The sequence below is a fragment of the Copadichromis virginalis genome, linkage group LG7 (assembly GCF_057382275.1).
Source record: "Copadichromis virginalis isolate Kocher_CV1m ecotype Utaka linkage group LG7, C_Virginalis_male_GT1.1, whole genome shotgun sequence".
NCBI lineage: Eukaryota > Metazoa > Chordata > Actinopteri > Cichliformes > Cichlidae > Copadichromis > Copadichromis virginalis.
This window is the reverse complement of record NC_140624.1, coordinates 21,703,175-21,726,209: the sequence shown is the minus strand read 5'-3', so window position 1 is coordinate 21,726,209 and position 23,035 is coordinate 21,703,175. Positions and strand designations below refer to the sequence as shown.

At 40.2% G+C, this 23,035-nt stretch overlaps 1 protein-coding gene across 1 annotated transcript; it reads left to right on the top strand.

The window, feature by feature from the left end:
• The first annotated feature begins 1,098 nt into the window (after positions 1 to 1,098).
• Positions 1,099 to 20,855, top strand: crabp1a (cellular retinoic acid binding protein 1a). Its single transcript, XM_085462458.1, has 4 exons — positions 1,099 to 1,470; positions 5,114 to 5,292; positions 15,988 to 16,101; positions 20,481 to 20,855. The coding sequence occupies exons 1-4, from the start codon at positions 1,401 to 1,403 to the stop codon at positions 20,529 to 20,531; spliced, it is 414 nt and encodes a 137-aa protein (XP_085318584.1). The 5' UTR covers positions 1,099 to 1,400; the 3' UTR covers positions 20,532 to 20,855.
• Positions 20,856 to 23,035: the final 2,180 nt, after the last annotated feature.

The following is a 23,035-nucleotide window of genomic DNA, read 5'->3' as shown; positions in this document are numbered from 1 at the left end:
TGAGCAATGTGTCAGTTGCATCGGAGAAAATGCTTCGTTGATGTCAGAGGTATAAGGAGAATAGCAAGACACCTTTGAGTCTTTCTCAACAATCACTTGTTAACAGCAAAGTATTTTTACAGTCAGAATATTTTTATCCACTAGCAACAATTTATATGGGCTCACCAAAAATGCCCAGCAGACGATTGGAGAAATGTTGAGAGTGGATGTCTGCTGAATTTTTCTTGGGTCCTTGTTGAACCTGTGCCATGGAAGAATTTAACGTTTTAAAGGCAATCACAAGGTGTTACTAATGAAGTGGCGGGTCGGTATACATACATGCATGAAAATGGGACACAGTCACATCCTGACCAAAATTTTGTATATGATTGGCTGAGAGAGAGACTTGCATTTATGCGGGCAGCATTTGCCTGGGAAGCATATTACAGCCTTTTGGCCTTTCATGATCCAGCACTCTCTCCGCACCCTGACAATTTCCACTCACTCCCTCATGTTATTTAGTTTATATCATTAGCATGAGTGAGACACACAGACATCTGTTTTCATCAACTTTCACTTTTAGGAAATTTTGGGGTTGTTCTACTTCCTCATGTAAGCAGATTTCTCACAGCAACACATTTCTGACTGGAAAAGGCAAAAGTTCACAAGCTAATACATAATTAATGCAACACAATAGAATGCATAATAAATACATTGTTTGTTAAAGCCTGCGAGGGGATTACACAAGAACTATCTGAAGCAATAAGGAAAATCTTTGATCTGGGTTTGTGGTTCACGATGTGTTTTAAGCTCATTCGGTTTAACCTAATATCTCACAGGATCTGTAGAAGTGCACAAAAATCTGTAAAACCTGTGACCTGATATATTTTCTGCCTTTGGATCCAGCTTGTCAATTACTATGAAAGCAAACTTTCACACTATGGCTACTCCTAAAGCAGCTGTTGACAAGCTGCTGGTCTATAAATACTCTTTAAAAGAATGAATTTAGTCTTCCTGATCCCCAGAGAGAGCAGACGTGTCAGTCTTGTTCTCCTGTATTAATGGGACAGAGCGTCCGGGCGGTGGGTGGAGGGGGGGAGGGACCTGCACTGCCTCTCATTAAAGACACTTGCTAAAAAGGAGCTGAAGACATCCAGCATCCAGCACACCGAGACGCACGGATGAAAAAAGCGGCAGGAGTGTGTGTGTGTATGTGTGTGTGAGTGAGCGTCTGTCTGTGTGAATAAAGAAACAGAAACAATTGGGTGTTAACAGTGTGAGCGGGAGGCTGAGCCCAGAGCAGAGGACACGGGAGCGCAGCGAAAGAGGAGGGTGAGAAAGAGTCAAAGAGAGACAGAGGAGAGATCATCAGAGCGTGGAACAGGTTCTTTCTGGAGCCCTCTCACTCAGCCTCAGCAGACATGCCTAACTTTGCTGGCACCTGGAAGATGAAGAAGAGCGAGAATTTTGATGAACTTCTCAAAGCTCTAGGTAAGCCCTCTCTATCCTTCCCTCAGTCTCCTCCACAGCCAGAGCCACATCTCTGTGCAAGGCTGACTATCCATCATGCCCATATAGGAAATGGGCTTTTCTTGTTCTTTGGGAATGGCATTCCTGACTTCCGACAACATCATATTGTTCGGAGAAGCTCCCTGGGAACAGGAGGCAGAGAACGGAGAGATGCTGCCGCAGGGAAAACCCTTGGCTTTAAGGGAGATAAGAAACAGTGGATGCTAAATTCCACCCTAAACAGACGTTGTATTGTTACATGGGGAGGAAAACGGGGGGTGCACAACATTATTCATGTTAAGCATTTAAGTAGGGCATGCATTAATGCCAGGGGAGGTCTCTGGAGCCCAGTGTTTTCTCTCGCCTCTGTTCTTTTTTCTTTGTTTTTTCACTCTTCTTAATCTTAACTGATGGTTGTGATGGTTTAGGTTCAGACCAGTTTAACTGGGTCATTCAATTGTGTTGCAGTGTTTAGTCATGCTGGCAGCGCCGAGGCAGGCAGAGCACGGCAAAGGGCCGCCTGTCTTTAGAATAATGCAGAACCCTTCAGGGAGAAGTTCCACTGTGAGAGGTTCCAGGAACTCTCCCGAACTGCTGACACCAAAGACTGGATTAAGATTCAAAATGTTAATGGACACTTCAGGTTTTAGCATAAAAAAAAATCATCCAGGTCTAATCTATGTCATTTAATATCAATATGGATGCTGGTCGTATCTACTGTATCTGGTCTCCTGACATGTTTGAAAAATGTCTTCTGGTTTGAACCTATAGCCTTAGTTGGAGATCACCGAGGCAAAGACTGAAACAATGCTGGTTTCAGTTTTTATGGATAAATAAATTAACATCACACTTCTTTCATTTCCAGCCTCTATTTATATGGAGTCATTAAGGAGTTTGGAAAGTTCACTAAAGCACCTCTCCAGCAACCCCTCCCCATTTTGCGTTTGACATTCACCAGGCAGCAGCTGATCTGGCCTTAACTCTAATGGGGAAATCAGTCACTCTGCTAGTTTAGCACCTCATCCATTCAGGAACACATTAACATCTGCCACGTCAGATCACCCGGTAGCTCTTACATAAGGACCCCATCAATGAGAATGAGAGAGGGCAGTGATGGGCAACTGACGTGGATGCCAGTGCTGCGGCCTCCACTTTCCATCAACATCTTTATAATTATTTATTGGCTCAGAGGTTTCCCCTGAAGAAAGAGGGGACAATATGCAGAACGAAAAGACCTGATGTGTGCAAACCTGCATCCAAAGCATGTTGTAAATACTCAATAGAAACTTTAGTCAAGTTGTTAGCACCGTTAGAACCGTTTATAGACCTTGAGACATGCATGCAAATTAAATTCAAAGGAAATGCAGCCTTTTTAGACATGAGGGCAGCCTGCTGGTCGCACTGATCCTCATGCATATTTAATGCTAAAAAAAACCCCAAACCACTCTGTGATCTCCTTAGACCATGGGTGGGGTCAAGTAAACTGTCAAATGTGTTTTGAATCCTGACTGTTAACACAGCGGTTTGGGGATAGAATGATCTGAGCTAATTAGGGATTGGGAAATGAAACACTTGATGTTGTTTGCAAGCTTATAAACTGTCTATGGATGGAACTGTAAGTCGGCTGTTGGTAGGAGAAGGGCACTGAGACATAAAAGAGCCAGGGTTTTGGCAGGACGCAAGGCCAGATGGTCTTGCGGACTCAAACCGGGCATGCCAAACACTTGTCACACGCCTGCATGGAGCCACGTGCAGGATCACCACTTTTGCACCCGTCAAACAAAAGGAGAAAGTCAACGCTGACCTGACCTGACATCTTCAACAGTTTGTTTCCTTTCCTTGCAGACATGGCTGAATAATCCCTCACAGTGAGTTTAGTGCAGTTTAGTGAAATAGTTGTGGGCTCTGCCCGAGCCACAGAGCATTTATTGTGTTTTCACTCACAAATGCGTCGCTGTCATTCTTGGTTAATATTCAAACATGTTTGGATGCAAACACAAACCAATACAAGGAAACCTGCAGTCAGCTTGTCTCACTATATTTAAGGTCCTGAGCTGATAGAAACTGGCATGCAAGCCCAGAGAAGACTATCTGGGTGGGGCTGAGGGTATATCAATGGCTGGTTTCCTACATCTTGTTACTGTACAGAATAAACAGCATTTCCCACTTTTTCTCATAATGTGTCAAAATTTCAAAAAAAAAAAAATGAAACACTGTATCTTTACTAAAACAGACTAAAAAGACTTGCTTTTGGAAATCTCTATTTGACTTCTTTTCAAGTACAAGTCAAAACCCCAACATTTAAATGTCCTCCTTTGAGCAAGCACTTGGCGACAGTGGGAAGGAAAAACTCCAGCAGAACCAGGTTCAGGAAGGAGGGGGCATCTGCCATGACTGGTTGGGGGAGGGAGACAGGACAAAAGACACAATGATTAAGAGAGCTAGAGATTAATAATAACTAATAGTTAAATGCAGAGTGGTGTATAAACACAGAGTGAAAAGAGCTGAAGAAGAAACACTTGGTGCATCACGGGAAGCCCCCAGACCCCCAGAGGCCTATTGCAGCAAAACTAGGGGAGGATTCAGGTTCACCTGATCCATCTCTCACTATAAGCTTTATCAAAAAGGAAAGTTTTAAGTCTAATGTGAAAAGTAAAGAGAAAGTCTGTCTCCTGAATCCAAACTGGGAGCAGGTTCCACAGAAGAGCGGCTGAAAGCTAAAAGGCTCTTCCTCCCACTCTACTTTTGAATATCAGAGGAACCACAAGTAATCACACTGGCAGGCGTGTGGGGTGGCTCATTCCTTGGAAACGAAGACCATGCAAGACCATTTCTGACATCCATATTTCTGCCCTTGCTGGCTGCTGACCAGCTTATTTAGGAGCTGACTGATGGTCAGTCTCATGCGCCGAGTCAGACTCTGAATTGAAGATGCTGGTGTAGCTGATCTGGTTGAGCAGGTGACCCAAGTATTAAAGGCTGAGGTCCTTGCTTGTGGGATCTAGGCTCGAGTCTGATCCAAACCATTTCCTGCGTGTCCCTCACTCTCTCCCCTCTTTCCTGCCAACTGTCTGCCTTGCACTATCCAGTAAAGCCAAAAGGTCTCACAATCTGAAAACTCTTTCAAATCCTTCTCTCTTCTAAAATCTGAGCAGAGAGAATTTTTGCCATCTTGATCATGTGAGTGGAACCTTGTGAAGTCACTTAACTTGTTTTAATTTTTGCTTTTAATGGAAAACAAGCCAAAGCCAAAGAGCCCAACATTGAAATATTAATAAAACAAAAGAAATTTGGTTTTGGTGAACACCAAAAATGGGTCCCAGAGACAACAAGAGCAAACATAAGGGATCATATTGTGACTCCAAGCACATACCACTGAGTCTGGGTAGAAAAGCCACACCCAACCATTATTCAAACCTTCTGTTTGTGAAGGGCAACCAGTCAGAAGAAAGATTGCATAAGGGGAGAGGAAGTAAAAGGTTTTTTAGATAGTGGAGAGTTTGAACAACTTTAAAACATCATAAAGGATATTTTGAAACTATAAATTAGTGAAACCCAGCTACAATCGTGAGACTGACCTTTGTTTCTCCCTCTTGTTGACCTGGTTCGGGTCGTGTCCATCCAGGAGTGAACGCCATGCTGAGGAAGGTGGCCGTGGCAGCGGCCTCCAACCCTCATGTGGAGATCCGTCAGGACGGGGAGCAGTTCTACATCAAAACCTCCACCAGTGTGCGCACCACTGAAATCAACTTCCACATCGGTGAAGAGTTTGACGAGGAGACGGTGGATGGACGGAAATGCAAGGTAAATTTGGTGAGAAGTAAAAAAAAATCAAGTGGTAACCTTAAGTTAAACGTGGTCCAGAATAAAGGCTAAAACTAACTAAGTCTATTTTTTTTGGCTTAGTTTGGTTTAGTTTAAAGGTATGTTTTAGGCCGTTCTAGCACGCTCAATTTTGTCTCAGGTTCTTGAAAATGTTAAGTTTGCATATTATTTGGCAAATTAAAAACAGAAAATAATGGGACGGTCTGGAATAGGAGCACCACTGTCAAAAGGATTTTATTTTCATTTATTGTCAAAATAAATAAAAAATCAGCAGAACTGGCTCTTTGAAAACAGTCCAGTTACTTAAAAAGAAAAATCCACAAACCAATCACTTAATGCAGAACTTATTTTCTTTCTGCTTTCTAAAACCACCTATGTCGGTGGTTTTAGAGACACAAAGGTGTCATAAATATTTATACCCTGTCACTAGCACAGCCCCTTGAGGTCCGCATGTCCTTCTGTAAAGTGGTACAAGAGGCAGGTGTAGCTCTGTAGAGAGAAAGAGATTTCAAAACAAGATGTGTGGATTTTACTGAGCAATCGAGTCATAATTTCTGGATGGAAAAAAAAGACACGGCTGTTGAGATTTTTCAATTATATTTGTGGTGCTTATGAGAACCACATTGCTTTACTCCCCTTCGCTTTCCCTTTTCCCCACCCTCATTTAAATGTTAAACTCTATCTTTTTCTGTTTTTTTCAAACACAATAATTTTTGTGCTGTTTTTCTGCGAAGCAAATAAGATGCGAAGCAGATGGTTTATGTTACAGTCACCCATGTGTTAGGAGAAGCTTGATTAATGGTGTGACTGTGGGACCACAAACCCACTGTGGGGACTCGCCTCCCATGTGCTGCAACAGAAGTCCCCTGAAGGTGGACATAGAAACTTTAAAAAAAATCAGAATTAGTTTAAGTGTAAGGGTTAGGATGTCGTGGGTATTGCCTCTGAACTGCTGACAAAGTGCCTTAGAGTTCATTAAAGTTGGCTTAAGCATTTTATACAGATCATTGCAGCTGTTTGAAAAAAGAAAACAATCATGCACTAATGTGAGGTTTAAATCAGCAGGCATCCTTCAACACATTAATTTCATGAAAAGATGTGACATATAAGCACAATGTTGTAATCTTTGGTACGTCTCAAATAGTTGTCTTTGGTCTTCTTTTCCAGCAGATATTACACGCAATCGGCTTCATGCTTTAAACTGTCTGCATTGTTTGTACTGCTGGTAATTCTTTCTGTCTTCAAGAGCTTCAAAGCTGTTTCAAAGGCCCGAATGAGAAATTAATACCTCCTCACAGTCTCATCTATTGGTATCATGCTCACGTCAGAGCAGAGAGATTAAGGGCACTGGTGAGAGTTTCTTTCTGAACCTCTGCAGTCCCCGAGGGAGGACTCTTTCATCCTCAAAAGCAGCTAAAGTTTTGACACAGACATATAAATGTATATATATATATATATATATATGTATATATATATATATATATATATATATATATATATATATATATATATATATATATATATATGTGTGTGTGTGTGTGTGTGTGTGTGTGTGTGTGTGTGTGTGTGTGTGTGTGTGTGTGTGCCCCAGGGGGAGCAGAGTGGACTAAGGATGTAATAAAATTGTTCATTTAATAACAAATCCCAGTAAAGCAACAGTCACTCAATGTGTAATTCATAATTACAACAATCTGCATATCTGAGGGGAGGAAATGTAGACATCCTGAACTAACAGCTGTACTCTGTTGCTTGTGATGATAGTGAGCTCGTCTCTTAGAGACATCTCTCGATACGATCTGAACAACAAGGCATTTACATCATCCGTAAAGTGAATATGCAGGCTGCACAATTAAATAAAGAGGAAGCGGGGATCGATTAAGCCTGATAAGGCCCATGTGAAAACTGACCTTCTTAGAGCTGAGCGCCACCTGTGTCTGCATATCAACGAATAAAATGATCTCATATGATCAGTTGCACTCCTCTAAAGTTGACCTAATAGAAAATTAATCACTTTACTTTTGTCACTTACATCATCTGCATTCAGTCATTTCCTGATATTACAGAGATAATATTTATGTACTGTAAATGGAGACGTGGACGTTTTTCTACTTTATATTTGTTACTGTAATATCATTAGTTACTTTGTTTATGTAGTTTATACATGGTGTCATATTGTTTATTGCTATAAATGTCAAATCTGTGTGAAGGAAGGAAGAAAAATGAACTTTTGGTGAAGCATATCTGCCCTTTGGTTTCACCTGCACAAGTGCCAAGGTAGGTCTCCCCTGCAGAATTGGTTTTCCCTGTGTCGGGATCAAGCACTGGGCTGTTCAAATCACGGACAAACAGTGTCCCACAGTTGTTTATGTTTTTAAACCCATTTTGCACACAGAGGCATTTTTTGAAAAATGTATTGATAGCAATGTTGAATATTATAGCACATGAAAAAAACAAACAACCATGCGTAAAATAATCACACCATGAAGCCTCTGCCTTTCTAAATGGAGGGACTGTAACTGCGTGTGTATATGTAAGCTTGTAAAACCTGAAGATAGTCAGATTAACAGTATTTTGTCTCTATCTGTCATTCTGCAATTCATCTCATGTAAACAATAACGTGGTGCACAGCGTGATGGGAAAAAAGGCACATACCTTTGATGTTGCGTGACCAACTCTGTATTCCTTGTCCACATAATGCAAAAAAGGTGTTTTAAAAAAATCTCCGTTTTCGGTGATTCGAAACGCCGTTTGTGGACGAAACAGCTGCGTTTTCAAAAATACCAGTGTAGATGTGGACACAGTGTAAAATAGTTAGTAGTTTATTTTATTACTACCTGTAATTTATTGCAGATTACTTGTATTTGTTTAAGTGTTAACTAAATGTTTGAGGTGTGAAATAAACCGCAATGGAGCAAAATATGGGTGTGTGTAGTCGGAGGATGTGTTTGTGCGTGTGCGTGCGCGCGCGCGAGAAGGGGGCGGGGCGAGAACATTTTTCTTGTAAAACAAAGGGGGCCTAGCAAAAAAAGTTTGGGAGCCACTGATTTAAACATCTGTCTTTCTGGGCCTATAATTGATATAAAAATTATTGTATGTAAGAGGGAAAAACATATTAATTTGGGTTGTGGTACTTAGAGGAGACATACAACTGAGCATAAAAGTTAACATGACTAAATTGAGGATTTTATTTCCACACGTGCAGATTTGCAACGAGCATTTTAAAAGCAAGATAGTCACTTTTACATTTGCCTGTGTTCAACAAGAACTTGGAGCTGCACAGCATAAATCCTGCAGCTGGGAGGGATTCTGTATCTAGCAGTAAGCTGTCACCCTGCTATAAGTGCCAGGAGAAAAGTAGCTTGGAATAAGTGAGAGCTGTGCTGCAGTATATTCACCTATGTGAATATAGAAAGTGCAGTGCAGAGAGTTACATAACAGATGTGCGAATGAGAATCTTGTCGACCTTCTCAAACCTATATGAATTTGGAGATCAGTCATATTTTTAAAATACTTTGATAAGATATTGTCAAATATTTGTCAAATATTTGAACTTTTAGCTCCTCCATTTAAGACAACTTTCCTCCGATTGGCTGCCCCTTCTTAGAAGATTTAAACAACAGGTGGGTGGGGCATCTGCACCTGACATCCCTATATTGGGAATACTGCCACTAGTTAACATCATACAGAGATTAGTCTTACCCACTGGCTCACTGGGTTTACTTGTACAGTACACACATGAACCTACATGAACTCCATATATAAAACTCTGTTAATGGTAATATTAGCAACCATCATTAAAACATAAAGAGGTTCCCTTTTAATGTTAATCTACTTCATTGCAAGTCTCATAAATGATCAAAAAACACGCTATACCTTTATCATCTATTCGTGAGGGACTGAAGTCGTTTAGAGACCTTTTTTCTTTTTATTAGAATTGGCCGTCGACATTCAGTAGCAAGTTTTCAAGCTGCTTTTCTTTATCCTGTATTACGTAATTTCCCCGCCAGCTTGCTCTTCCAAAAAGCTAGACAGTTGTCTGGTTCCATTTTCAAATCTGTAATGGAAAAGTTAACATCCCAAAATATTCCTGGGCAACAGGACGAGTGAAATTCCTGCTTGTGGAGAAGAAATTCTGCACACGGAAAGGAAACTGTGTAATTGCATGCATGTGCTAGTCAATATAATTCAGCCCAAAGCCTGAGAAATTGGAGATACAGTGTGTATTTATCCCAAACCACAGCATCCCTGTGGGTATTTGGACTGAACTCATTAACAGTTTGAGCCTTGTATCTCTCTCTCTGTAGCACTGCAGATAATACCTGAATGCTTTAGCTGCACTCACCGGATAACATGTGACACACAGACTTGTTGTCTTTACCTTTTGTTTTATGGTTTGATCTACATGTTGCAGCCAGGGGGAGCAGACATGACCCATTTTATATGACAGCGTTGGCTCCCTCTGTCTGAGCCCTGGGGCTGGGCTACACAGCTCTCAGCATCTCTGCTAGGAAGGCGACAAGTCAAGTTACCGTCACACATTTCTCACCTCTGGTTGCTTGAGCTAGCGCATCAGCGTCACTGCATTTAGGGGCGAAAGGCTTTATGAAAGACAAAAGGTACAGGCAGAGGTGTGCCTGACCCTGGATTTAAATGTAAAATTGTCTTTAAATTAAAGTGGCTGTCGGGCCACTTTAAATAGGGGTTTATATTTATTGTGTTTGGCTTAATCAAATTTGTGTTATAGCATGCACAGTAGGGGAAATAATTATTCAATCCACTTCTGAATTTGTTTGTTCACTCACGAAGAAATGAACTGTACATATTTTTTATGGCAGCTTCATTTTACTGGAGACAGAATAACAACAAAAAAAAGACGGAGGATAAGAACCTCCTTCCCTCAGCCCGAACACTGAAAATGGGTCATGGATGGGTCTTCCAGCAAGACAAAGACCCAAAACAGCCATTCCAACAAAGGAGCGGCTAAAGAAGAACACATTAAGGTCATGGAGTGGCCTAGCTAGTCTCCAGACTTCAGTCCTTCAAGTTGTTGAGCAGCAGCCAAGAAACCTAAAGGAGTCCACCCTGAGATGTCTGCAAACTGACCAACTTCAAGAAATGTCTTACCACCAACAAGGGCTTGTCCAAAAATTAGATAATGTTCACGTCTTTGCAAGACTTACAAATTCAGCACGGGACCAAATATTTTAAATTATAATATAAATAATAATAACAAAAAAAGTCTTCTAGCTAGTTTTGATGTGCAGCAAATTCTTCTCGTTCTGCATTCTGACTGATCCCATGTTTCTCTCCTGAGACCACAGAGTGCCTGAAACAAGTGAAAAAAGAGGAGATGGTTGCAAACCAGCAGGACATTTTCACAGAAAAGAAAATGACAACAACCTCAGTGTTGGACTGAGTTCAGCCACTAATTAGGGGTTATGCAAACAGTGCTGAACAAATCCCGGACACTCACGGGAGGCTGAAACTGAAAACACTGTATAGCATTGATGGTTCAACATTACAAGGAGAATTATTTTTTAGCAGTTGCCAATTTACAGATAAAGCAACACTATTATTTATTTGAAGCCGGTCTTTCCAATATGCACCCAATCTTAAGCTTATTTAACCACTTACTGTGTATTAAACTACTAAATAGACCATTATTACCACTGAGCTCCCTGCAGTTTGTTGCTGGCAAGGCTTTAATGCCCCCTTTGTCTTAAAACAGCTGTTTAGCTTAAGGCTTTAAATCAAAACAGTAAAGCTGTAAGGAGATGAAAGGTGATGAAATGCCCCACATAATCACGATTTTATTTTAAACACAATTAAAAATACTGCTGCATATTTCAAGGTAAAAATGAAGCAATGGTGGTCAGCAGCAAGCCTGCTGTTCCCTTGTGTGGCAATTATTACACAATCCTAGAGCAAAACCTGCAGAAGGCAGGACCCGCTGACCCTGGCACATGTGCCACAGGGGCGAGAGGGAGTGCGCGGGTGTTGGCGAGGTCTCAGGTGGATGAGGTTGGCAGAGAAGCCCTTAGTGGGTTTTAGCCTTCAGGCTTGGCTGCACCAGTGGTTAAAAGGATTACAAACTGATCTGCACCTTGTGAAGAGCAGAGGGCTTATTAACACCACCACAAGGTTAAAAAGCTCCGGTTAATCTGTGCAAGTGTGGTAACTGATAAGGTGCTTCCTGTCAATGCCAGAGGTGACAGCGAAAGTTAAAGGAGATACGCTTTAGTGGAGAGAGGTGGTTATTATCAGGTAATTTACTACCTGCAATTGTGGTTTTTGCATTTGTAAATGTAAAAAATCATCTGAGCACAACATAGCAAAGAGCACTTTCTTCATTTATGCTGATGGGCAGCACTGATGATGGTGGTGTCTTTTTTGCTAACGAACCACTGTAACACCGGCTAATGATAAAAATTTCTTTCTAAGGGTGGACCGTTTACCTTTTGCTTAGTCAAGTTTCACATGACCTCGATGTACATCTTAGAAAAATACTGCTGTGTCAAACGCTTTAATAAATACCCAGTGATTTTCATAATTCCACCTAATGTTGTGTGTAGCACTTCAACCTAAAGAGCGATGCTTTCAATGACAAAAAATATAGGAAATGATGCAATTATGATATGTTAATCTGATGCAGTGGTATTGTTTGTACACCATCGTAATAATGCTGGTACAAGATCAGCAGTGCAACTGACCAATCGCGTTCAATTAGCACTAGCCTTAAAGCTAGCTAACGCTCGGATGTCAGAGCTATGGAAGCCCGTTTCCGCCACTAAAAAAAAAAAAAAAGCTAGTATCCATAACTCGAAATTTCGAGTTATTTTCTCGAAATTTCGAGTTATTATCTCGAAATTTCGAGAAATATAACTCGAAATTTCGAGTTACTTTTCTCAAAATTTCGAGTTAGCTCTGCCAATCAAAAATATACGTGAATGAGGTCGCTTTCTTGTTACCCGGAAGCATATGGCGCAGGACCGCGCACTCAAAAACGGATCCCAACAAATTAAAGTATGTTTGCTGATAGTAACACCATGTGATTCAGCTAATAACACAGGGATTTCATCATTTGTGAAGCCAGGCTGAAAACACTCAGCAATCTGTGCATTCACGACTGGATGTAATACCGGTAGCTTAGCTGTAGCATTTGTAGCTGAGGGCTTCAGCTTCCGGGTAACATGGAAATGACGTCATTCACGTAGATTACTGATTGGCAGCGCTAACTCGAAATTTCGAGTTGCTTTTCTCAAAATTTTGAGTTAATATGTCGAAATTTCGAGATAATAACTCGAAATTTCGAGAAAAAAAACTCAAAATTTCGAGATAATAACTCGAAATTTCGAGAAAATAACTCGAAATTTTGAGTTATGGATCCTTTTTTTTTTTTTTTTAGTGGCGGAAACGGGCTTCCATACAGATCGGATATGCTGCTTGGTAAAGTGTTTATTACATTGTATAAATTAATAAAGAAAAGAGTGGAAATGTTTACCATTTTTACCACAAGGGAGTTTTGTATAATCAATCACATTTTTTTCTTTTTCCCCACATGCAAAGCTATGACATCACAACAACATGATTGGTCAATTGCGATGTTGATCCTTGCTCAACATTATTATGATAATGGCGGAAGAACACTAACTCTGGGGTCTGAGACCCACCACAGTTACACAGGTTTACACTGAGATATTCATTGATGGATAATAATCTAAAGATTCTGAAATTTAACAGCCAACATTAGCTTTTTTTCTTCTCTATTTTCTCATATGCTCATATGATATTATTATGGGATACTGAAAAATATGCCCGCAAAAGCCATTTTGAAACAATGAAAAAATTGCAAAGACGCATATTAGATGAACGAAATGACAATTTGTGACCATAAGTTCCCGTGGGAATCTATCACTAAAGAGGTTGCGATTTTCTTTTCAAATATCTGTCATCTTTTTGTAGGAGTCCGTTTTAAACGGTTCTTAGAAAAAACTGTGCATCTGCCCTCTCTTTACCAGTCTGACACGTCATTTGTCTTCTGGCAGCTGCAAGGAAAGGCAAAGGATAAACACTGCCGTTAGAGAGATAATGTGATCAAACTGTGGGAGGAAGCTGAGCGAGAGTGTTATTTTGGGCTCTGAAAGAAAGCTTGAAAAATCCAACATAAAACTTTAAACCTTAACAGGAAATGAGATGTTTTCCCTCCACATCCCATCATATTATTTGCATCTGGTAAAACATGAGAGACTAAAAGAAAAGCAAAGACAGGGGATTTTCTGATAAGTAAAACACTACAGACAACACTGGAAAAGGTGAAACACATGCTGCAGACATTGGTCTTGGCCTCAAATGTGTGTACATAAGCACTTAGGATGCATGAGAATTTATCTGTGACTAGGAAAGCAAAAGAAAGATCAAATGAAGAAAAAAGAAAAAAGGCAAAGAGTGGAAAAAAGAGCTAAAGAAAGAAAGTAGTAGATGATCTGGCAGGAATATCATCAGCTGACCTTTTTATTTTTTATGTCAGCTGCACAGCTGTTACTGCATGTGACGTTTGGTAAAATCTGTCCACAGATATATAAATATGAGCACCATATAAAGTCTTTGTGGTATAGTTCCTGCTACAGGAAATCTCTCTAAGACTTGCTACTGATACACACAGAGTTACAAAGTGAAAAACCATATCAGCCTTGCTGTCGTGGCTGATAAACAGAGGGAACGCTGGAAGAAAGCCCTGCTGTTCTTCAGCTTGGCAAAGACTGTGGACGGCAGCCCGCGGGGATCTGTGATGGCTTTGGCTACCTTTGATATGGTGATTAACATTTGCCTCTGAGAAACCGAGGTGGCTGCTGAATTCAAATCAGAGGAATGGTGCTTTTTTCGAATTACAAAATAGCACAAACTATCAAACAAATGATCAGAAATCAAAACACAAATACTCCACCATGTGAGAGTTCATATTGTAGAGATTTTTTTAGGGTTTTTTAAGCTTAAATGCAGTCTTGGATAATGCTTTGACAGCTTTGATCAGTTCCAGGCTTTGGAGTGAGATCACTTAGCTAATTAGGATGCAATGCTGAAATGAAAAATGCAGCTGGTTGTATGGAGACGAAGCAAACTTCAACTGTGGGAAATCAGAGTCAGAGAAGAATAAGGCAGTGTTTTTATTCTTGAGTGACAACCTAGCCACCAGTTACACTCTGATATTTTGTTAAATTCAATAAAATAATGGATTAACAAAATAAAACATTTGGTGTTATAATAGAGCTGGTGGTACACTGAGTTTCCAGTCTTTGTGCTAAACTGCATACCTCCCTGCTTCACTCTGTTAAACCGGTAGATGCCAGTGACACTGATTAAACTAGAAAAAAAAGTTCTCTAATTCTGAATTCTTCTCTCATTTTTAAATATATGAAATCTGAGTAAAATTACAACAAAGAGTAAATTAACATGTATGATGTAAAATGACTCCTCAATGAATTCGTATCTAGAAAGAGAAGCACATTTCCTAAAATATCATACAGTTTATTTAACAGAACAGCTGTGGAAACAGTGGACAGCTGAAATGAACTACAAGGGCAGTTTATGAGTCCCACACCGTCTAAATTATATACGCTGACCTTTTTGGGGTTTTTTTCTCTCAAGTAGGCTGTGTTGGATTTTTTAGCAAATGTGAAGCCAATGGAGGTCTGCCAGGACTGGCTGTAATGTGTTACATGCATCAAGTGTTTGTAAGCAGCTTTGCTTCTTGTTCTAATTCATGTGTGGCCGCATAAAGTTGTTCAGTCAGGTTATTGGCGAATACGTCCACTGAACCAGTACATGGCTAGACTGAAGATACATTAATGCTGGCAAATGAGTTTAAAATTGGTAAATGTGTAAATGTTCTACAAATCGTTGCTATATTGATATTTTAAATATACAGTAAAACATCAAGCTTGGGAACTATATATCAACCAAATGTGAAACCTTTATGCATTCACAGAGTTCTGCTGTGTACACAGTACCCTTACATTACTGTAACTCATCAACCATTTTGGTCATTTTTGGTAATTCTGTAATTTTGGTCATTTTACAGCCAAAATTTGAAACTAAGTCCACGTGGCCTGTGAGCTGTCTGGGTAATAAAAGGTTAAATCCTACATTTCTTTCTAATGGCGATTTCTCAGAAGTTTCTCAGAAGTCTTTCTCGTGTTCTCTGATTTATGAGCTCGGTAAAGATTTTCCTTGTGTATTTATGATCTCAGTTACTACTTTTAGTTATTGTTCAGCATAGCTTAATGTTCATGTTTGAAATTATTGCTCCCATTTAGAATGAAACTCATGTTAAAGCTGGACATGTTTTAGGGTGTGCTACCTTGTGATTGGCAAGTCAGCAGTGTCTGAACACACAGCATTCTTCGGTTTCTCATAATGCGTAGTTTAAAAAAACAAAACAAGATGGCGGCGGTCAAAATGCTGAATGCATCTTTGACATGCAGTCTGTGAGCAAAACTCACTTCTGGCTAAATCAACTTAGTGCTGATGCTGACATGCATTAAGGGTAAAATTCAAAAAGCCCATTTGGGAAATGATCACATTGCACACCCTGAAACAGTGTAAAAGTGCAACATGAATATATATCTTCTAGAAAATCGTGCTGACCCTGGTGCCTTTTTGTCCCTGTCTTCCCAGAGCCTCGCCACCTGGGAGTCAGAGAACAAAATTCACTGTCAGCAGACTCTGGTGGATGGTGACGGCCCCAAGACCTTCTGGACCCGAGAGCTGAATGGAGATGAGCTCACACTGGTGAGCGCACACTAATAAGTCATCTTCTCACTGAAAGCCTCTTAATAGATGACCACTGTTGCTTAGAAAAAAACCCCAAAGCAACTTTACCAACACAAAAGCAGAAAAGTCGAGGCTAAATGAAGAGAAAGACAAAGAATGAATGTTCGCCTAAAAATGTTATTTTACACGGATCGAGAGCAGGATCTGTAAGGTTTCTTCTGTAAGGCATCACGGCTTGGACCCAGAAGACATCAGATGCATTAAGATGTGCCTTTTGAGCAACTAGTGTACTCTGTTTGAGAAATGGTTAATAAAACTCAGGCAGTGAGTGTATGAAGTCACCCTGGAGATTCATCCATAAAGGAAATGAGAGAGGCTGTTTACCAAGGAGGCAAGCTTTCATCCACCCCGCAGAGAGATGTGAAAAGAGAACAAGAGGGGCTGCTACGCTGACATTGCAGTAATACCCCCTGTATTTATCCAGATTAATATGGGCAGGAGTCAATGGGTCTGAAGCCCCTCAAATGACGTGCAGGGGAGCAGAGCAACGCATCAGAAGACCAGTTCTCAGGGCCTCAACAGCTTTCTATTCTCAATGTTCAGCGCTCCCACACTCATTCCTGTTGTTCTTATGAGATGAATATCCAAAAGGCCAAAGCCTGAAACAATATGGAAGGTTTAGATGCTGAAAATAAGTCATCACAGAATGTTTATATAGCTCTATATTACAGGCCAGAATCAAGCAAGAAACAGCTTAAATCAAATCCTCAGTGTCTAAATAGTATTTTGCTCGAAGCTCCTCGTTCAAACTGACAAGCTGAGGAGGCTGAACATATGAATTCTTCTCGAGGCGATAAAAGCAAAATGTGTTACAGAGCTTGCCCCTCTGGTAGCCATGCTGCTGTGGAGGAGCTGAAGCATTCACACACTTACGGAGAGTGATCCTGCTGAACTGTGACAGAAGCTCACTCTCTGTGCTTCTCAGCTCTCCTCACTGTTATTATCCATGTACGTCGCTACACAGTCAGAGAAGCTTGAAGCCACATTTGTCCATGCTACTGTAGAGTTTAAAGAATAATATGTAGAGTTTAAAGAATGATATGCAATGTAATTTAAACTGTCCATCCATGATAATACTAAGGAGTAGTGTGCCATTGCCTTGCCATTAACCTCTGGGTTTCAAAGGGGCTTGCAGAGAAGCAGCACATGTGCACAAGCTGAAGCTGATTAAACAGCATGGGGGATGTGACAGGATAGGACTCACGCAAGGCTGTCAGCTGAGACATCATCTGATCTGCCAGGCTGATGTCTAACCTTGACTCAGTGGTCTACGCTCTGGTCTATAGATTACTAAAATGACTTTGGAGTGGCAAACATAATCGCTGCCTGGATTACATTTGGAGCCATCTGCGGATAGGTTTAGGCAACTAATGCACTATACTCTGATAGGTCTCTGATAGGCTCCTTTGGTTTGCATTTCATCTCACTGGACAGATTATAAGAGTTCTTAAGCAGGATTACCAAATGTTAAACTTTAAAAAACATTTTTTTTAAAAACCCTCCAGACTTTTTATCTCCATAATTTGTTATAAAATTGCAAAGACCAAATGCAAGACAGAAGGCAGATGAAATGTAAGGGAAATAAATGCATAAACACTACTGGGAACACTGGGAAAATAAGACTATTAGAAACACGAAACAAGAAATTCAACAAACAGAAACAGAAACACACCACACACTAAACAAGCAGGTTTACATGGTTTATGTTTTTTTAAACTCATTGAAGCGGAAAGCCAACACTCTTGATTGCTTTATTTCTAAATCACTGAACGAACAGAGGCATCATTTACTAATTGTTCAGCACGTCATGAAGCACCATTACGAGAACGAGAGAGCCACGAGTCATCTTCACACCCAGATGCCTTTCTGTCAGACAAGGAGCTGCAAAACCCGAAAGAAATATTGTGTGAATCTAATTTGAAGCTATCTGCTTTAAAAAAAAAAAAAGCGACTAACAATAGCAGAGCTTCAGCTCCTGACTCAAAGGAAGACTCAAGATCACACAGCAATGGTCTGAATGTGGCACATAACTAGGGCACATTTCCATATGATTTGCATGATCCGTTTAATTGGTTTAAGTCTGGAAATACTTGAGGGATAAAGTTGTTGTGTGGACGTCTTTTTGCAGCTGCATCATCTTGAAATGAAATCAGAGAACAGAAGGCTGGGCTCGAGCTGTGCATAAATCAGTCATTCAGAAGTTTCCTTTGGTTTCATCATCGGCAGTGTGAGGTAGACCCAGACTGATGAGCATAAATGTGACACTGATGTAGTGGCACATACTTCACTATTAAAAGGAGAAAAGTTTTCTTCTTCAGCCCACATAATCTTATTCTTTTGACATTATCCTGAAGAAAAAAGCAGATTGTTGTTTGGTTCAGAATTCAAAGCAAGAATACTTTCTAAGGAGAAAGTAAGTCGATTTGCAAGTATCTTTCAATCACTCTGATTGACAACTAAATGGCCAAAAATAAAATGGGAAACCTATTAATATGAGTCTAAAACCATTATAACACATGTGTCACAGCCCAGAACCTTTCTAGATGTTATTCGATGGAGGCGTGTGTGGAAACATAAATGTCAGGCACAGACATCAGATATTTTTATCCTGCCAGCTCTCTAGTATGAAATCTATACAACGCAATTCAGATCCCAGTGGGTGGGAGTCATGTGCACTGTTACCTGCACCTTTAACTTTAACTTTCAGGCCCCTCTTCAGTGGAACCATTTCCAGTTTGGATTTGGGAGACAGTCACTATCTCTACTTTTAAGATTAGGCTTTTAAGATTAGGTTGATCTTTTTGATCAACCTATATGCTTGATCAAAAAGATCAAGCATATAGGTTTTTTGGGGGGCCTTTTTCAGCTTTATTTGATAGGCTCAGTGAAGAAAGGACAGGAAAGCAGGGGCAGACTCAAACCACTCTCAGCCGTATGACATGTGGTTGTCGCTGCTGGGGGCTTCCCGTGATGCACTCTGCGTTTATACAGCACTTTGCATTTATTATTAGTTATTATTAACCTCTGTCTCTCCTCCACGGTGTGTCTTTTGTCCCGTCTCCCTCCCCTCACTTCCAACCCGTCGCACGGCACATGGCTGCCTCTCTCTGAGCCTTTGTTCTGCTGTAGGTTTCCTTCCTGTTAAAAGGTCTGTGAAGGTCCTCAGTCATCCAGGTGATCGTAGTCTAATGAGCTTGGAAAGAAAAGCATCTGGACTTCTTTAAGTTTCTTGAAATCAAGAAGTAAAGAAATCAATCAAATCAAGAAACCTAAAGAAGTCCAGACGCTTTTCTTTTCAAGCTCCTTGGACTTCCTGTTAAAAGGAAGTTTTTCCTTCCCACTGTCACCAAGTGTTTGCTCAAAGAGGTTCTCTGACTGTTGGTGTTTTCTCTGTATTATTGTAGGGTTGGTCTTTATCTTACAATATAAAACGCCTTGTTATGATTGATGCTATATAAATATAATAAAATTGAACTGAACTGAACACCCATTTAAAGTTTAACAGTGAACAACTGCTAGTATGATTTTTGACCAAAGAATTCAGCAGCTATCATCAGATTCTGGATGTGAGCGAGGGGGAAACTGAGAAACTAGAATCTTTTTGTCACCTTTGGCACAGATTTTTGGTTCTGTAGACAATTTCTTTGAGGACACCACCCCTGATTCCCCCTCAGATACCTCACTGTTGTTTAAATGGTTTAAGAGAACATTTTTAAATTCCTGTCTTAGGCCCACCTGTGCCACTCTATTTAAAGAAAAAAAAATTCTGGAAATTCTCCTGTATATACAGCAGAAATTTATTTTAAAAAAAGCATATAAACTTTAAATTTATAAAGAAAACAGTGGAGAACAAATGAAATTCAATTTCATAGCAAACAAAGGACATATTCAGAAACAGACATAAGCCATTTCCAAATGAGTCCATTGCACTTCAACAGTAATAAGACTACAGGAAACACATCAGTACTCTCATGTGAAATACAAAACCTGTTCATGATCAGTCCTGGGAGATCGGTTGAGAACACATATTTTCTGGTATTTTGTGGTCCTGCATGTCAACACAAACTATGCTGCGGTGTCTGTGTCTTTGTGCAAAGGGGGAAAAAAATGTTTGCATTAGCTCAAGGCTCGGCTTTTGTCATCTCAGTGTGTTTAGAACAGAGGATAAAGTCACATTCTTTCAGAAAGATTTAGTGTGCACTTATTTGCACACTCAAAAACTGAAAAAGTCCAAATGCCTTAGGACTTTTAGGCAGGCTTGTTGAAGTTTCAAAATGTGACCATTATAAGCGTTAATCACTATCACATGGATGAAATTATCTTTTTGTCCCCTCCAGATTTTTGGTGCGGATGACGTAGTGTGCACAAGGATTTATGTCCGGGAGTGAAGCGCTACGACCTTCATCAGACCGAGGCAGACGCCCATTTGGGCCACAGCTCATTTAAACCCAACAACACATCATGCTAACATGCTAATGCATTTGCGACGTATCCTGTATTATCTCTCAGCATCAGCCTGCTTAGTATCCCATAGCGATGTCTCTGTAATCTGGTTATTAATAGTGAATATTGTGTCAGCAGTACAGTAGCTGGGTATCTCCATATCCATACGTACAATCCCGGTGTCGGTTGTTTAAGTAGGAGTTAGTCATCAGTTGCATCGATTAAATGTTCATGTTCAATGAGAACACACAATAAAAAATGGAAACAAATAGTCTCTGCGCTCATTTCTCGATTACATGAATTTAAAGTGAAAGTGCCCTGGTCATCAAAACATCATTTCAAAGGAATAGTTTGGTGAAAGCACCACAATGAGAGAAACAGCGTTCACATGTATGAGTTGCTTCAGTGACAATGGTAGCAATAGCACCTTTCTACTCTACCTGCGCACTCAAAACGCTTTATCCAACATGCATCATTCACCCACTCCCTCACATTCATACAAGCACTTTTTTACTATCGAACATTCACACTCTGATGGATGCAGGATCAAACCACAACCCTTCTGGCTAGTAGATGTTCTGCTCTACGTCCTGAGCTACAGCCACCCTATGAGCATGCAGTGCAGTCACTCACGAGACAAAACAACTACTGGCATCATCCTACTTTGAATAAAGTCCTGATCAACTAGCCTTACCAGTTTACATGACTGGAAAGAGAGCTGCAACTTCACTGGAAACACAAAACCGCATGTATAGAATCAGTAAAATCTGCAAAAAAAATAAAATAATTTGCCCTCTTCCTGGTTTCTTATCTTCTTTTTTTTGCATATTTGTAATACATATTTCAGATCATCAAACAAATTTTAATAATAGACAAAGATGACCCGAGTAATTGCAAAGTGCAGTTTTTGAATGATGATTTCATTTCTTGGAGGAAAAAGCTCTTTCCAGACCTTCCTGGCCCTGTGTGAAAAAGTAATTGTCACCTTGTTAAATCGAGAATTTACTGAGATTAACCATGTTTTTCGGAAGGCCGAGTCATTTTCATTACATCTCTCAAAAACATCTTGATGATCCCACAAGACTTTTAGGAAAATTTTCTAACGTCTGATCTGACAAAAGCTGAATTTTTTTGAAAGGTTTGCAACCGGTTACTTCGGGCATAAAACTAACACAGCATTTCATAAACAGATTACACAAACAGTCAAACATGGTGGCGTTAGTGTGATGGTCTAGGACATGGATGGCATGCTGTAACTGATGGAACCATGAATCCTGCTCTCTACCAGAAAACTCAGGAGGAGAACTTTTGACCTGAAGTCCTTGAGTTACACAGCAGGACAATAATCTGAAAAACACCAGCAAGTCCACCTCTGAATGGGTTAAAAAGTTTCTCATTCAGTTTTCTTACCCTTTTCTTTACTTCTCTTCCTTATAACGCAATGTTTTTTTGTAGGTCGGCAGTTCACAGCCTCACTTTATAGTGCAAGGACCCTACATAATTAGAGAGAGAACCCCAGTGATCCCTAAGGAAGCACTTGGCAAAAGTGGTGAGGAAGAAATCCCTTTTAGCAGGAAGAAACCTCCAACATGAAGGTGTAGGAATAAATTAATATATAAATAAATAAAAATAAATATATTGTGAGTGAAAAAAGGCCAGTGGAGAAGGAGCGCTCAGTGCATCGTGGAAAGTCTCGTCTTCCAACCTATAGAGGTCTGTGCAACTATAATTTCCCCCTTATAAAATGTAATATGAGCTTAAAATCCCATTGGGCAAACTCATCTGAGTGCTGACTAATGATGTACTGTTACTGACAGCTCCAGAGTAGCTACCAGATGGAGCACAATGTCACATTATTTTGTAAAAAAGATACTGTAAATATTCATGCTGAATTCCCAACTCCAGAAATGTGTTAATGTTAATAAGTCAAAGATTCCACGTAAACAAAGAAACAAACTAACACTTATATTTTTATTTTCTTATTTTGTGCTTTTAGTCCCAGTCATTTAAACCAACCTTGTCAGATACAACAAACATATAATATGAACTTCAACTCTTGACGGTAAAACAGGCGATTGAAGGCATTTTTGGAGTGAAGTGGCAAGAACTCTCAGACACTTCTAAAAACTCAGTTGCCTCTTTTATCAAAGAGATGCAGAAAACACGACATCCCATCATACCCCCGCCTTCCTCTCCTCACCCCTGCTTCTCATCATTAGCGCCGGCGCTTAGCAGAAACTCCAGAGAGACGCGTCTCTGTGTCTGATGCAGCGCTGAGGCAACATGATTAAAGACCGAGCTGGGCCACAAGATAAGACCAGTCACACTGGAGCAAAGGCTTCCAAGCAAGCCTCTGTCATTCCACCTTCACTTATGCCACAGCTACACATTTAAAAGAGTCAACCGTTCACGGAGACATAAGAAGAAATGGAGACATTTGTAAGGTTTT

Excerpts from the sequence above, each read along its gene's own strand:
- crabp1a (XM_085462458.1), top strand. The coding sequence starts at position 1,401 with ATGCCTAACTTTGCTGGCACCTGGAAGATGAAGAAGAGCGAGAATTTT. Across the intron at positions 5,293-15,987 it reads TGGATGGACGGAAATGCAAG|AGCCTCGCCACCTGGGAGTC; the intron begins GTAAATTTGGTG and ends CTGTCTTCCCAG. Across the intron at positions 16,102-20,480 it reads ATGGAGATGAGCTCACACTG|ATTTTTGGTGCGGATGACGT; the intron begins GTGAGCGCACAC and ends TGTCCCCTCCAG.